This window comes from Bactrocera oleae, chromosome 5 (assembly GCF_042242935.1).
Source record: "Bactrocera oleae isolate idBacOlea1 chromosome 5, idBacOlea1, whole genome shotgun sequence".
Lineage (NCBI taxonomy): Eukaryota > Metazoa > Arthropoda > Insecta > Diptera > Tephritidae > Bactrocera > Bactrocera oleae.
Genome location: NC_091539.1, coordinates 48,240,625 through 48,258,496, shown reverse-complemented (window position 1 = coordinate 48,258,496; position 17,872 = coordinate 48,240,625). Strand labels below are relative to the sequence as shown.

General features: G+C 30.9%; 1 protein-coding gene across 1 annotated transcript; it reads left to right on the top strand.

Annotated features, from left to right (window-relative positions):
* Positions 1-192: 192 nt before the first annotated feature.
* On the top strand, positions 193-756 carry ubl (Ubiquitin-like protein 5). The gene is made up of 3 exons (XM_014246232.3): positions 193-351; positions 414-552; positions 618-756. Exons 1-3 carry the CDS (start codon positions 313-315, stop codon positions 659-661), a joined length of 222 nt encoding a protein of 73 aa, XP_014101707.1. The 5' UTR covers positions 193-312; the 3' UTR covers positions 662-756.
* Positions 757-17,872: the final 17,116 nt, after the last annotated feature.

Genomic DNA, 17,872 nt, shown 5'->3' with positions numbered 1-17,872 from the left:
TGAGGGATTTAAATTATACAAATTTATTTATAACGCCTCAATTTAAAGTTGACTTTATGATTGGAAGCGTATCACTTACCGCTAATGAATATAGATATTATCAAGATAAAAACGATTGTAAAAATGATACTATTTATTATTCGTTAGCAAAGCAACACTTAAATACATTGGCTTCAAAATATTTCAACTGTCAGCTGGCTTTTTGAGAAATGTCATTTAGCTAAATTTATGTGCAAAGTGTTTTACAATTTTACAATATTTGTTTTACAATTGAGTTAGTTCTGGAATTCTTGGTTCTACTGGATATCTGCAATGATTGAAATTACTTGCAATGATCGACTGGGCAAGAAGGTAAGCAAATGTAATTGTTGTAATTAAAAAACATATAAATTATACAGTCTTTTCTATAATAGGTGAGAGTGAAATGCAATCCGGATGACACTATTGGTGATCTAAAGAAGTTAATTGCAGCGCAGACTGGCACAAAATCTGAAAAAATAGTTTTAAAAAAGTGGTACACTATCTATAAAGACCCTATACGTCTATGCGATTGTGAGTAGTTAGAGAATAGTTGATATAAGTTATAACTTTGACAAACGCTTCTATTATTCTTTTAGATGAAATACACGATGGCATGAATTTGGAGCTGTACTATCAATAAATTAGATATCGTATACTAAAAATTGAAGTCACTGTTTTGATAAATAATTTCTTTTCTTAAGCCTATTTAATAAAATATTTGTAAAAACACAATAATCCTGTGATGTTTCCGTCTTATACTGTAGCTGCAAAAGGTAAAACTATATGAAGGATACGAAGTTTGAAATTATTTTATATTTTATTTAAGCAAAATGGTTGTAACATTAAGAAGTAAGAGAATTTTGATTTTAGAATAATTATGAAGAGGTGATGGAACGAATTTCAGCATCAACAAGAAAAAGCGTTAACTTCCGTTTCACAAAAGCTAGAATACGCTTCACAGATATAAAAGTTTTCCTAAAGAATTTTTTTCTGATCGTTCAGTTTGTATGGCAGTTATAAGTTATAGTGATACGATATAAAAAAATTTATTCAGATATTGTATTGTATATTTCGTTTAGGTAGCTTGTCAAATAACAAATTTTTGCAAACAAGGACTTGCTTTTGATGGTTCAGCTTGTATGACAGCTATATGCTATAGTCATCTTATCTGAACAAGTTGGTGATTGTACCGTTGTCTTGATTAATTATCCATACCAAATTTTGTGAAGATATCTTGTCAAATAAAAAATTTATATGGCAGGTGTTGAACTTTTAATTGCAATAAAACAACGATGGATTATTCGATTGACATGAATTTTATTTATCCGAAAGATAATCTTGTGGCATTACATATTAAATATGATTTCTGGCTTATGACCGCCACGGCTGGCTCGGATGTAGTTCAATCTGGACGTCCAATTTTCGATGACTTTTCCAACATTTGTGGCCGTATATCGGCAATAACACGGCGAATGTTGTCTTCCAAATGGTTAAGCGTTTGTGGCTTATGTGCATAGACCAATGACTTTACATAACCCCACAGAAAGTAGTCTTGCGGTGTTAAATTACAAGATCTTGGAGGTCAATTCATAGGTCCAAACGTGAAATCGATTGTGGCACGAGCTGTGTGACATGATGCGCCGTCTTGTTGGAACCACAGCTCCTGGACATCATAGCTGTTCAATTCAGTAATGAAAAAGTTAGTAATCATGGCTCTATACCGATCACCATTGACTGTAACGTTCTGGCCATCATCGTTTTTGAAGAACTACGGACCAATGATTCCACCAGCCCATAAAGCGGACCAAACAGTCAGTTTTTCTGGACGTAACGGTGTTTCGACATACACTTGAGGATTAGTTTCACTCCAAATGCGGCAGTTTTGTTTGTTGACGTAGCCATTCAACCAGAAGTGCGCTTCATCGCTAAAAAAAAAAAGAACGTAGTGCGCGATACATATTCCGCACAGAACCATTATTTTCGAAATAAAATTGCATTATTTACAAGCGTAGTTCAGGCGTGAGTGTATTCATGATGAATTGCCAAACCAAACTGAGAATAAATCACTTGACAGCTTTTAAATCAATCGCCATCTTGAACAGTAATGTGAACTTAAAGTTCTATACCTCGAAAAAAAACACCCGTTATAGTCTGCAAATTTCAGATCGAAATCTTAAAAAATACTAGTTCGCGTATATATAGACAGACGATCCGACGGACAGGGCTAAATCCCTTCAGCTCGCCATTCTCATCATTTATATACACACTTTATAGACGTTTCATTTTGGGTGGGACAAACTTAACATACGCTGTTCAGGGTATAAATATGTCATGATTTTTATTAAATATCCTGCGATAAATTTAGTATTAGGAGCTTTTTGTGAGTTGTTTTTGAATGAAATAAATGTGTGGATTTCAATTTCTCAAAATTCGTTGTTCTTATATTTATCAAATCTCTGAATAGTTCTAAATATATTGAACACTTACTTTTCAAATTTTGATCATCTTTTCAATACTATTGTATAAGCTTCTGTAAATTTATTTGATATCCTCGCATAATGCATTTATACTATTATTTAGTAGTTATTTATACGCTTCATTGTATTATATAATTACCGAATATTAATTGTAATGCATAATTTTACAGCTTCAAGATCAGATGCACATGCACATAACATGAAGACTCGACTGCAACTTTGATTGGATATTTATACATATGTATGTCAGCACATAATACACTACAAACTAACTCATTTCACATTAGTGTTCACTCATTTTAAACTTTTTATTTCCTAAACAATTCTTAAATTATAGGTATATTAATAATTCTTAGTCTTTTCTTCTTTATCTCTTTCTATATAATAATAATCTATCCCTCTCGTAGCTTTTTACAATTGAAAGTGCTACCTTTGCGGCGGCCATTCTGAGAAGAGCTGATGCATGTTTCCATTCCTGCACTTTTGTATACACATTGCATTAACAGAGCACATTTTTCACTTTGACTTTACACAATTATCATTTCTTACACTTTTCAAAACTTTGATTATAAAAACATTGCATTTCCACAGTATTCTTTATATTAATGCTATTTTTACCGATTTTCTCAAACACACGCGCTTGTTTCAAATCGATTACTAAGTTCTCACTTATTCGTTACTTCCGCTTGTTCACTTTTCGGAAGTGAATTAACGATTTGAACAGTGTCAGAATTTCGAAATGTATACAGCATCCGCACGGAAGCGATTGTCCAGCACCGATTTACTCGTTCGTCAACTTCCGAAAAGCTGTCAAATTTAACGAATCAATTAGCGAACAGTTAGTACTCGATCTGAAGTTAGTGCGTGCGGTTGTCAAGAAAATTAGCAAAGTGAATAAATTGTATTGCTACGGCGTGGTTTAAAAATTTATTATTGTAAAAATTGTAGTGCCGAAATTTGTGTGTGTGTAGTGCGAAAAGTGTGATAAAGTCATCTAATTTAGAAATGCAAATTTGCAAAAGCAATGTGTAAGCGAAATATCATAAATGCGAAGCCTCCTTTCGTTCAAAATGGCCGCCCAGCGTGTGTTTCATTGTATCGCGCAGAAAAGTGCCAATTTCTAATAAGAAGTGGCAAAGTTAGTGTGAAGAAAATTAATGTGAAATTATAGTTTTGTGTGACATATAAAAAGTGGGTATTAAAAATCAGTTAAGTCCAAATAAGAAAATCTTATTTAGTTAGTAAATATATATGCAAATAAATGTATGTTGTTTTGTGTTTGGGTAAGGCCAAAAGTTGCGCTAGATGGCGCGCACATATGTCTGATGCAAGTATTTCCTCTGCATGCTAAGCAGTCGTTATTTAAAGTTAGCCGGTGAGTTTTTCGAATTTTAAATGTTTTTACAATTATTTTGCGAATATTAATATTTATATTGCGATTTAAATATTTTCATATAAAAATTAAATTGGTGGACAACCAAATGAATTAATTACGCATATGTGTGTTGTTGTGAGTTTCCGTCCATCAAAGCTAAAAACCAGTTATTTATATGTTTTAGGGATTAATGAATGCGATGATGAAAAAATTTAACGAAATGAAACTAAATTTAAAACAAGTAAGGAAGGGCTAAGTTCGAGTGTAATCGAACGATTCTTATTTTTGCAACTTGCAATGATCAAAGCCAGGAAAATACTTTCAGATGTTGGCAAAGCTTTATATTAAAAAATGTTGCGAAAGAATTAAACATCCATTATTTGAAGAAATCGCGAATAAATTACAATCAAATAGAAAATGTCAACCAGAGGATCGAAATTTTGTATATTATGGATATGAAGTTTAGACCAATTCCATTCATATTCCGTGGTAAATCACATAATTTTCAACAAAACTTGACAAATTGGCAAAATATTTTTGTCAGTACCCCATACTATTCACCTGTCACATACTTATGATATGCTCCCTGAGTTTCATTAAGGTATAAGTGTACCACCATCACCAATATATATTGAAAAAAGTCAGACGAATGTTCGAAATTCGTGATATTAGTTATATGGCGGCTAGGGCAAGTTTTGACCCAATTTTATCCATTTTAGGCAGAAAGATACATTGTTCTTAGTAAAATACGCTCTCTCTCATTTTTATTGAGATAACTCACATATTGGTCGATAAAGGTAAAGTAAAAAGGAAATTCGAAAACTTTTGTATTAAGTATATAATGGATTTAACCCATTTTTGGTAGAAGAGCATATTATTATAAGCTACGGATTCTCTCTGAGTTTCTATAATATGTCTTATAGATTGAAAAGTGAAAGAATCAGATGGAATTTGAAACTGTGTTATATGAGCAGTAGGCGTGGTAATAGTCCGATTTTCTCACTGCAACATAAGAGTGCAAAATAATGCTACCTAAAGAATTTAGTAGAAAAAACGTTAACTTCGGTTGCACCGAAGCTATAATACCCTTTATAAATACAAAAGGTTTCTTACAAGAATTTTGATCGGTCAGTTTATATGGCAGCTATATGCTATAGTGACTCAATATGAACAATTTCTTTTGCACCGCTGCTTTGGACAATAACCCATGTCAAATTTTTTGAAGATACCTCGTCAAATGAAAAAGCTTTCCATACAAGCACTTTATTCCAATCTTTCAGTTCATATGGCACCGATATACCAAATGAACAGCTTCCTGGTGAGAAAAGGACGGGTGCAAAATTTCAGATCGATATCCAAAAACTGAGGGACTAGTCTGTATGACGAACGGACGGACAGACCGACAAATATGGTTTCACTTAGCTCGTCTTGCTGATCAATTAAATATATACTTTATAGGGTCTCTGACGTTTCCCTTTGGGTGTTTAAAGCTGCGTAGTAAATTCAATATACACTGTTCAGGGTATAGGTTCAGGAAAAAAATTTGTAATTGCAAACACGGGATTAAAAAGATAAATACAATTTTTAGTTCCGCAATACTGTTTAATCTATTATTTGTATTATTTTTATTTTTTAATCTCAAATACCAAATTGAAAAAACAATTAAAAATTGTAATTGAAATCACATAATTAAGTGTTGAAAAAGGAAATTGTTTTAGAACTAAATTTAAATTTAAATTTAAATAAATAACTATTAATTTAATTATTTTAATTTTATTTTTGTATAAAAAAATTCGCACATATTAAAATATTTAATTTAAAAAAAATGTTTGGTAACTTCATTGGACAACAAAAGAAATATTTATTAAGAATCAAGCTTGAAGTAATTTCAGTGATGTAAGCCACTCAAGAGAAAAGTACGGTTCAATTATTATATATATATAATTATTTAATTATAACAAAATCTCATAAGACCGCATACACAACTATTGAACATTTGAAATTTTGCTTCTAGTCTTTCATTCTTTCTAAAAATACACAAGTTATGTACATATAACTTTGTTCGGAGCCAGTCAGTTGTCACCAAGTTTTTCGTGGTCTATAACCATAACAAGTAATTAAACTTTATCTTTTTTATTAAATGTTCTTACAATAATTGAAATATCTCAAAGGAACTGCATGGTTTTAATGTACATCATTTATAGCAAATCCAGATTTGAAACTTATGGGTGCAGTTTTGTTTGCATTAAGCGCTGCAAATGGAAGATTTATTATATCACTATTTGATTCTTTAGCAGACGTTTTAAAATTTTTATTTGGTAACTTCAATGCTGCAACTATTTTTAAACCGATAATTTTGGATGCAGTGAAACTAACATTAGTAGGAGGAATAAAAGCGCGTAGAACAACTTGAAAACACCATAGGCCAATAACCAACATAAATGGATATATCAATTAAGTGCGCACAGTGTTAGCCGAGCAGGTGACATTCATCGCTAATCATAGCCAGTTCTGAAAACTATAAGACCAATAGAGCCATTCATCCGAACAACTGAAAGGAAGAAAATTTGTCTTGACTGCAACTAGCGTTACACATAGCAATAACAACAAGAAGACAAATGCGAGTATACTCTTTAACAAGAGAAATGTAATTTCAAACTTTTTCAAAATGGATTTCGGACGCCATAAACACTTGACGCAGCCAATATCCAGACAAATACACATTTAGATGTACTGTATGTATATATCTATACATAGATGTGAAGTAGAGTTCACAAGGATTTTTCATCAGCTTGTGTGAATTTCCGGCAGAAGTTGTCATATGCAAGCATTGTAAATATGCTTCGGTTTACTTGGTGGATGTGGTAGCGTGAGTATGCCTGAGGCACACTACGAGCCTTGTGAATGTCAAGGTGAATTCATATGTACGAGTGTATATGTTAGGGAAAGTTAAGGTGTGTTGCAATCAACAACATGCATAGAGCAGAACTAACAGTTCTATAAAAGCGTAGTGGAGCGTACATATATTTATGTGGCTTTCACAGAAAATACTGCTAATAACATATTGTTATGAGAAGGGAGTTTGCTAACAGCAATTGGGGAAAGTCTGTTGCAACATTTGAAATTTCTCTGTCTAGAATTTTAACGTGTTAACAGTTTGGCAATAGCGCGACAAAGCGACAAAGTAGGGGATGTGAGAACTCTGTAAATACCATTGTTAAAAATTTAGACAGAACAAATTGGTCGAAATTTTGAGTGGAGACAGTTAAAGGGCATATTTAACAGTGACCAGTTCACTTCTTGTAGTTTTCAGTTGTGGTGTCTATCTTTGTCACACCGAACTTTAACATAATAGTCTCAATTCAATTAACAGAGATGCTTCTTGATTTTAGTAAGGTCGGATTTGGGATAACAACAGCGTTAGAAAAAAGCATTTAGTATAAGCTGTTAAAGTTATACTTTAAATGTGCTGTATTCTTAGAGTACACCATGTTGTATGAGTAACATAGAATTTATAACAATCTTGTATGAAAAGTCAGTACATATGCACTATAACTTTAACTGTGTATAACTTTTAAACGAATATTTTTATGAAAAAAATCATTTGCAACTTTCCTGTAGAGCGGAGAATTCTGTATTAGGATAGTACTTCTTCAAAGTTGTAGATTACTTGTTTAATGCAAAATAAGAAAAATTCCATGTTATATTCATGCGAAAAGAAATATGATTAGGAGCGCTTTAAATTGAAAATAAAGAGCTTGTTTACGTTTTATAATGTTTTTTTTTAGTGCAAAAACATATATATCATATAGTTTCTCTTAAAATATAAATTTTTTTCTAACAAAGACTTTAATGTTCCGATTTTTTTTAAATTTTTATATAAATAAAAAATATTTCAAAACACAATAAGGACCTTATCTGCAGCTATAATTTGACAAACATGGAAGCAGACCATCTAATACCTAATAGATCTTTTGTTAAGAAGTCTTAAAGTTTTGAAATAAACATTAATCCTCTTTTAACAGATGCCCAAATATGATGTTTCAATGACTCATATTCAAAAAATGAAACTAAAGACTTAATACCAAAAGGAGAAATTTACTGTTAGACATTAATAGCAATACGCTTGCTAAGCTTTCAACTCTCTTTATTGTTCTCGCCCACGGAATGGACAGTAAACTTTTCCGTGTTTTATATAAAACAAAATTTAATATATATGTACATATGTGAATATATTCGAAAGCTTCTTCTCCACAAGCAAAATACATAAGACAAGATGAACTTGAAATATAGCTCAAGGTAAATATAAGGCCAACGTACTGCGCCGACGCAGTGAGCACCCATTTATTACACTTACAGCACCCATTTCTCACTCAATCGCAGCTAAAATGCTCACTCAAACATTTTGTCAGTAACTTTCATTTAAAGCTGTTGCTTAAAGATAAAAGCTAAAAATTTAGCTGGTAACTGTCTTGGGTTATTCGAAAGTTGTAACGAACTTTCTTATCAGCTGTTTCTGGTTGCAGCTGGTATTTAATACTTCCTTGCATGTATGTATACACGTCGTTCAATGATGTTCGAAACTGTTGCGTCTGCTCGAAAGCGCTATTTATTTTTTTTATTTTTGCCTGCGTCCTGTTATCATTCGCAATGTCTGTACATGCGAATGTGAAATCCCTGTGTATCCTTGCAAAACATTTGGTAAACGCAATTATTTGGCGTTGCGCGTTTTGTTCTACTATATTAGCACGAGTCATCTGCAAAGTATCTTCAGTACATTGAGATACTTTCAGCGCTCGACAACTAATCGAACGAAGCAATAGTGGCAGCAACTTCTTATAAAGTGAAACAGTGAACACTATATGACAAAACAAAAAATTTGAAGAAGATTGAAAAAAAAATTCATGTTACAATTTTGAAAACATAGAGTGAAAATTTTGATTTTAAAGTTACTAAAGTTTTTTAGTGACTTTGGAAAATTAATTTTGTGTGATAAGTGTTATCAAATGGTTTGTTGTTATCGTTAAAGTGGCTCGCAATTTCGAATTGTGCAAGCTTGCGCTCGAAAAAACTTTGAAACTATTAAAACTAAAAGTTTGTTAAAGCGATGAAAGTTGTTGAAACTACAATAATTTTATAAAAGTGAAAAAGTAATGTAAACTAAATTTTGAATGAAATATTTGACGTTGGTTTGTTACCGTTGAAAAAGTGTGTGATTTAAAAAACTGTGGTACAAAAAATTAGTAACTGTTGAAACTATATATCTAGAGGAAAGCTAAAGTGTTAACAAATTTTAAAATAAAATACATATTTGAGGGTTGTTATGACAGATATTGGAGAGATTAATAAAAACCTTCTTAATTTTGTTAAAATAATAATAATAATATTCGAAAAAAAATATTGAATCATGCAATTTGTGAGAATGTATTAACAAATAAGCAAATAGAGTTTCAAAATGTGTTAACGGGCCAAAACTTCTGACGTTATTAAGAAATTGAAACAGTGTTAATACAAAAAGTTTGGTGAAAATTCTCCAGAAATGAAGTAAGTGCAAATTTTGTGCACACAGCAAAAAGATCTAATTTGGCCTATGAGTAAAAAAAAAAATTAAAAAATTAAGTTGTTGGCGTTTTAACAAATAACGTAAGCGCAAGTATATTTAAATATAAAACAATTGTTAAAAAAATTTAAAATCTGTTGAAACAAATTCTGATTAAAAATATGCATTAACCAAAAAAGTATTTACGCAAATAAATAAAAACGCAGCAAAAAAAAAATATTAGTGTTAAGAGTAAAAAACCACATACAAATAGTAAATAAAAAACAACAAATATTTAAACTTACAAAAAAAAAAAAATATATATATATAAAAAGTGCATTTTTAAAAAGTCATTACTTGCCACTGTTGTTGGTTAAACAATATTGTTGTTGCTCAAATAAATTAATAACAACTACACTAACAAATTTGGTTAAATTAAGTGTCAAATATAAATTATTTCAATATTAATAAAGCTAAAAGATAGTTAACTTAAAGATATGTGTTAAAATACAATATATTATATATATATTTAAATATATTTACATAATTACAATCAAGGGGTTATGAAGAAGTTCACACAAACCATGTAGTATTATCAACTCAGAAAAGTGTTGAAAATTCTAAGAAATTTTAATTCTTATTAAAATACATTACTTTGGCATGCAGTTTATCAGGTAACAAATGAAAAAGTTGTGCTTAAATTACTATTATTGAGAAACCAATGCTTTAATATCGACATATGCTTAATATAACTTTGATGAAATATGACCAGTTATGTGAGATATAATTAGTTACAAAACCTACAAAAAAAATTTCAATTGTGAAAATAAAATGTCATATAAAATATACCAATGTGATCAACAGCTACACTAAGCATTACTAATTAGTGGGATCTTATCAAATACTTAAATAAAAAGGTAATTGTGTAACAAGTTTAATTTAAATAAATAATACACTGGGGCAGAAGCCTTTGAAAATGATAAAAAAATAGAAAGAAATTCATAGTGCGATGAAACCCCTCGGAAAAATAAAATGACAAACATTAAAAGAAAAATAATTTACGGGCGATCTGAGATCGTGACAAAGTAGGGGAGGGGCGTGGTTGAATTTTTAAGGATTAAAAACGGTTTATCTAAATTTTCGATAAAACTACAAATTCTATAGAAAATAGTTGTATCGTAATGTAGTAGGTAATGAAAAGATCTATAACCTCAAAATGTATGTGAAAATTCAAATAACCAATTTTTTGGGTTTTTTATTTGTATCTTATATAAACAATTTTTTTCTTTCACGAAGGTGTATATAATTTTTATACCACACAAAAAAGTAGTAACTTTCATGAATATAAAGCCTACTGACTGTTTAAAAAATCTGATATTTTGACTTCAGAATTTTTGTTTTATAGTTAGGGTTTTTTTCCGATATTAGGTCAATATAAGGAGAAAAACTAAATATTTTAAACAACATTTTTTTTTACAAGATTAATATCAAAAAATTATAAAACTTGGTTATGTCAATTTTTCACATTTAATTTTGAGGGTATGTGAATAAAGTCTATAAACAAAAGTTATAGATCTTTTAATTATCTACAATATTGTCATACAAGTAATTTTTATAGGAACCGTATTTTTGCCAGAAATAGGGATAAAGCATTTTAACCCTTAAAAATTCAACCACGCCCTTCCCGTTCTTCTTCCGGACCTCAGATCCCCGTAAATTATTTGATCTTTTGATTTCGATGTGTTTCATCTTGCTATGATATTTTTTATTTTCAAACATTATCTATCCAGGTCTATAACGGGTCCCTATTATCACATATTTGGAAATTATTTATACCATCTGATCAAATTTGACCCGGATCGCTTTATCTAAACCACGCACGCAAACCAAATAGATAACATTTTTTTCATAGATTGCTACAACTTTTTTATGTTCGTGTGGAATTTGATCTCAATATATCAATTAGTGTATACTTGTAAGTTGTTTGTTTATTACGCGAAAAGCTTGTCTGGCGATTTTTATCATGAAAAAATGTAACGACAGGTTTGCTTGACATTTCATGTTTTCAATAGAAACACGGCTACATAATCGTTGAAAGTGTTGCAGAAATGTTTTACGAAGTCTACTTAAGTACGAACACAAGTATTTAAGTGCACAAAGTATGCAGTGAAGGTAGTGAAGTCACCTCATGTGAGTCATCCATCTACTCCTGTTATTTAGTTAAAGAAACAGTGGTTAAAAATTGTCGTGTTTACATCAGAAAGAAAGCAGAATTTCTCTTAAAGGTCGATTCAACATTCACCAAATTACATGTGATCAGACGTAGATTTATGACTATGGCGTCCAGTCCAACAATCTAACGAATGGCGCTCAAAAAATGGGCCGAAACCGCATAAAACAAAATTCCCTAAAGTCAATCTTAGCTGAGGCTTATAACAAGTGTATTGAAAATCGCAATAAGGATTAACATGCTTGTACTGGCTAGAATCCTATTTTTAAAGCCATTTTAATAATTTGTATTAAAACATGTGAATATTTTTGTTTTGTTTTTGGTTCAAATTTGATCTTTAATATATTTAAAGTGATTTTGAAAATGTGTTTGAAAATTGAATTTCTATATTTTTAGAACTTATTTATAGTTAATAAAAATAAATTAAAATAATGCTTAATAAGGATTTAATATTAATGACTAACACTAGAAAAGTCTGAAGTCTGAGTGAAGTATTAACCAAAGAAAAGAAAATCATAAGTTGGTAATATGGCGTCGTTTTTTGAACAAAAAATCTAATTTTTCATAAAACTTTTACTGTTTTTGGTCTGTCAAAGTTATATTTTTGATAGTGTTCGGATAATTTTTCTCTGAGTAATCACGACAGCAAATTTGAAAAGGCATACATTTTAAAAGGCTGTAGCTTAAAAAATATTTAAAACATTCATTCAAAATTTAAGTATGTTATTTTAGAAGGTATATACTATCGTTATACAAGCTTCATTTTATTTCTTTCGAAATTTCATTATTGATGTCAAACTTTTATTAAAACTTGTTTTGTTTCTGCTTTTTGTCTGAAAATTAATCAGATTTGAAAACTAATAAAAATGAAAAATACATTAGAATATTGGGATTCAGGTGAGATTACGAGAGGTCAATCAATATGTTTTTCCAAGCATGAGCATTTTAGTTCTATTGTTTGGGTAAATCTGTAAACATTAAACAAAATTTTTATTTTATATTATTTTTCTTAATAATATTATAATTTACTCGACAAAACTTTCGTATATCCCTTTACGAGGTGTGTTCAAAGGAAAAGGGGATTTTTGATTTTTCGTGGGCTGTGTTCATTCGATTATCGATGTTTTGTTTTTTCCGTAATTTCTAAATTCTGAGCAAAAGCAATGTCGCATTAGTATCGATCAGGAGGCCCAAAACAAACCCGTAATCATGCTTCAACCACCGCATTCACTAGATTTGGCTCCCTACGACTTTTTCCTATATTGATGAGATCAGTCAGAGTCAGAATCGAAGAAAGAGCTGATGGTCATACCGAAAAGCACATATCAGAAGTGCTTCGCGCGTTGGAAAAAGCGTTGACACAAGTTGAAGGGGACAAAGTAGATATTGATAAATAAATTTTCAAAAATATTCAAAATGCACACCTCGTACTAAAGCGTTGTTTATTCGTAAACCCTAAATACCGACCAATTAGTATTCAAATTTAGGTGTATGCACCCAGAAACCCAAATAAATAACAGAATTTGACTATAACCGAAGAACTTTTCAGAACAAAGTGAACAAAATAGTAACCGAACACGTATTTCGAATAGCACAAACAACTTATCTACTATGTGGTCAAAGTTCCACATCCAAATAAAGTTGTAAATAAATTCACGATTACGTGTCTGCAACTAATCTGAAAATGTTCATGTCTACAACATAGTTACCAATTAACTTTAATAAACCTCTCGCAAATACATTAGAATATACAATAAAATGCAATATGTTTGTTACAAAAGTTCACAAATGTAAAAGCGAACTATGAACACGTGTTCTGTCATAACTACTAAAATTGCGATGCACAAATTCGGTAAAATTTTAACTTTTAACAGAAATGAAATTACATTGAATTGGAAGGGTTGAAAAGCAATGCAAAGCAAAGTTCTGCACTGTAGTTTGCAAAACATGAATACAATGTAAAAACATGCTATCGTATGTTTGTATGTAAGAGCAAGTGTCTACAACGGCAATGATTCATCAAATGTAGCAACTTGTTGCGCACACAGTAGGATAACAACTTGACCTAGAGAACATACATGGAAGAAAAGCGCCTGCAAAAGACTTTCGAACGAATTCAGTATGTATTTATGTAAGCTTGTGACGACCGTCAGAAACTCAGTTGGCGAGCAAGGCAAGTAGTGAGCTAATTCTGCAGCCAAGGGCGGAAGTTAAAGTAAATATAATCACATACCACGGAGTGCATTAGAGGAGAAAGTCACAAAATGTAGAACTTTTCTGTGGACAGCATACATTTTAATGTATTTCTTGCTACTCAGCTGTTGCTACAACTACACACCTGCAATTCTATTTTGTTTATCACTTCGTCTCTGGACTCTCAAATCTTTCCATATTTGACAATGCATTTAGTACTTTCTGCTACTCTATGGCGTTGGGACTATAATTAAATCTCTGCAACATAAAATATTTTTTGTAAGTATTTTTATGTTATTATTTATTTTACAATATATAAAAAGTAAATGCCTATGATTTTGTCCAAGCTCGAGATGATACAATTAGTGATTTTGTTAAGGAAGTCAAAAACAGAAGCAAATCAATTTTTATTGAATCCTAGCTGAAAATCTAAGCCAAACCTAACCTTATAATATGTGAAGACAAGCTGCGGTCGTTCTTCAGCAGTTAAGGTTTAACCTTCAGGTGCTTTTTTGGCATCAAAGTTTATAGAACCTACTTGTCCAATAACTTCTAGAAGGTAACCACAAAACAGGAAGAAAAAAATTACTAAAATTATTTATTTTTAAAAAAGCGTACTTGTAAAGGTCGGGAAGTACCAACTGACCAACATGCTGCTTTTGATCTTTTACTTGTTTGTAAGTTTAACCTCTGCCCTTGTGGCGGAGTGCTTTAATAACCAGAAATTCGGGAACACATTTTGTAGGAAATCGCTATTAAGGGGTACCACAACCGTGAACTTAAAACAAAAAAAAAATCGTTTTTTCATACAAAATTTCGACCTTTAAAAATAACATAATAAATTTTTATATCGCTATCTAAAATATTTTTTGAGTTACAGCCTTTTAAAGTGTAGTCGCTCAGTTCAATCAGCTAAATTAGTTTATCTTTAAACGCGTCTGTTCTACAATTTCAATCAAGAGTGATCAAGTAATCCGATCACTACCAAATTTTTCTGCAATTCTGTATATAGTTCTTCATATATTGACCTACCAGTTTTTTGATCTGATCAAGAATCGATTTTCGGCAGGCCGAAAACGACCAAAATTTGGGTAAAATTCAACTTTTTTTTATGTATCATATTTTTTAATTCTCGACTTTTTTCGATCGTAGGTCATTGTACGGACAATATTTTCTAGAAAAGAAATTTGTATTAAGTTTCATCCACGGTGAAGGCCGGAATTACTGCAGCAGTGCAGGACCTTTTTTTAATTAATAAAGTATGTTTTTTTTCATAATTTACGGTGTATTCTTAAAATATAAATTATATAATTTACTTAAAATTTTAAAACAATTTTACTGTAGTTCTTTTTTTATTCCGCAAATGCTCCTTTTTTATGCTGTCAGACCAGTTGTGCCCCTTAAGTGATTTATTACTTTAATATATCAATGCAATTTTTTCCGGTCCTTCTTTATGCGTCAGTTCAAGCTTCGTCGTCCGCCGTCATAATTTCACAATCAGAAAAACTTCTAAATTTCAAAATATCGTCTACTATCGTACAACTTTTTGGAAATTTAAAGTTTGCCACGCGTGGTACGTTTAGAAAATAAGCATAACTAAAAGTACTTATTCAGCAGTATGTTGTAGCTAAATATAAATCTAAATTACAGAAGCACAAAAGTGTGTAGCCGACAAGTGAAAAAGTTTTATAACTAACATATAATCATTGATGCAACTTGCAACCTGTAGCTTTGCTTGAGTGGCTTTGGAATTCGCTGCAGGATATAAAAAAGTGAATTTAATAAATTTACAAAATGACAAAAACGAATGCTGTACATTAGTAGAAAGTATGAGAACATGAAGCAGCTAAAAAAATAATGTTAGAAATTTTCCAAGAATTTGTCATTGTGACATCAGCAAAATGATTGAAAACGATAAAATGTATAATAAAACGGAGAAGCAGTCACAAGAGGCAGGGGAAGCAAGCAATGCATGCTAACGGTTTTTTGCTTTGGCATTTTCACTTCGACATTGAATGCACACACACTCACGTCTATATATATCAATACGTACACATGCTATTCTATATGGTATATAGTACTATAAGAGTGGGTGTGTTACTAAGTGTGCGAACGTGAGTAACCTTGGCACTGCCTTCTATTGACTGGGATGTGGAAATAAAATTAATGGTATTGTTGTTGCGAAAGCAATTAAATTCCACCATTTTGCTGCATGCTACGTTGGCGGTATACAAAAAAGCCACTTAATGGTGTGGCACGGGACTGTGCTATTAGTGGGAAGGTTAACAAGGCGTTTTGCTCTTATTGTGGCGGTTCTGTAAATAACGGCGTACTACATAAGTGTATGCGAATGTACAATAGGTGCCAATTACAAAATTGTATGTTTTCGCATATAACAATTTTCAAGTCTCGACACAAAGCCTTTGATAACAGCAACCGTCATTATGTAATATTGTTACCAATAATAAACTTGTGGCTTTTCAAAATATATAAATAAACTTGTTTGTATACATGTGTATGCAGAATTGCAGAATTGTAATTTCAATGAGTCTTCTGCTATTGTCGCCCTTGTTTTTGACTAAAATTCTTGATTAGCGATTACGCAGTTTCTAAAAACGAATACTTCGTATTTTTTCTTTCATTAGTTTCATGTGTACAAGTAAAGAGATTTTCTTGATATTTAACAATATAGAATATTTAAAAAAGTAATATTCTAGTAAGAAAATAATATTACTCATACGCCATGACAAACTTTTGTATTATGTATATTTCCATGCAAATTTTTATTTATTGTATTATTTGAAGTTAATTATTCAAAAAGCGTGAAATAGTGTTGAGCTATTACTCATTCTACTATGTTAAGGAGGTATTCTGGTCCTGAAGTCTTTTTTTCACAAAATATATTTTTACAATAAATTTTCAAATTTTTTTCATGTTTTGCTAAATTGCGGTTATTCGAAAATAAAATAATTTTGTTACCATTTCCTTTGATTTTTGTGGAGGTTAAAAAAATTGTAAAGTTTCAATTTTATACAAATGTCGTAATAAGTACGTATATATATTACTATATAGAGACGACTCTCTTTACATTGCAAGTAAATCGTTAGGTTCAATTTGAGAAATAATGAAAAAAAAGATACGAGAGAAATGCGTTTAAGGTTTTGGGAAAATTGCGTCCAATCTCAATCAGTCGGGTTGGATGTCGTGTCACTAAAATCGCTTTATCTCCAAACATAATTATTGTTTTGAGAAATTCTCTTGGAGACATATTCTTAAGGTTGAGTTTGTAATATATATAAAATTTTTTTTTTGAAATTTCAACCTCAGAATACTTCCTTAAGGGTTTATATGCACTTGCAGGTTAAAAGAAACGCGTGTTTTTGGGAATTTTTTTTGTAGATGGATTTTACTTGTATTAATAAATATATCAAAAAAAATTTAATCTGCTTTAATAATTGGCGATCCATTGTGAAAACTTTGCATCTCCTTGATCCCATACCGGACCTCGATAGAGCTCCGGCGGTGAGGAAAATTTTTCTCTAAAAACTTAATTAAAATCCGAAAACAAAACAAATATTACGAAATATTAATACAGCTAATGATCGAAGGACTAGTCAAAGCTTTGACTTTGACAAAAACGGTAAAAATATTATTCTTTCTATCATTACATGACAAATAATTCTATGAAAGTCACATAAAATTTTCAAGTCGATCGGGCTAACCTTTTTTCTCACCGACTTTGACAACTGCGTTTCCAGAAAAATACGGTTAAAGTCAAAGAATTCATACAAATACATCATGTCTTCAAAATTATTTGTTGGATCAGTTTAAAATTTATATTATATTATATTATTTATTTTATATTAAAAAAAATCAACTTTTTTGAAATTCACAAGTAGATATAGCCCCTTAGGCGAAACAATTTTTAAAATAAAATTGAAATATCTGCATATTTGGTGATAATACTTGTATGATACTAAGTCAACCGCAAGGACGGATATAGCGGAAGCGAAAGCAACAGGCGGTATTGCCATCAA

What these genes read in the sequence shown, in the direction of transcription:
- ubl (XM_014246232.3), top strand. Translation starts at nt 313, where the DNA reads ATGATTGAAATTACTTGCAATGATCGACTGGGCAAGAAG. An exon ending in ATGATCGACTGGGCAAGAAG is followed by an intron (nt 352 to 413) that starts GTAAGCAAATGT and finishes TTTCTATAATAG; the next exon opens with GTGAGAGTGAAATGCAATCC. An exon ending in CCCTATACGTCTATGCGATT is followed by an intron (nt 553 to 617) that starts GTGAGTAGTTAG and finishes TTATTCTTTTAG; the next exon opens with ATGAAATACACGATGGCATG.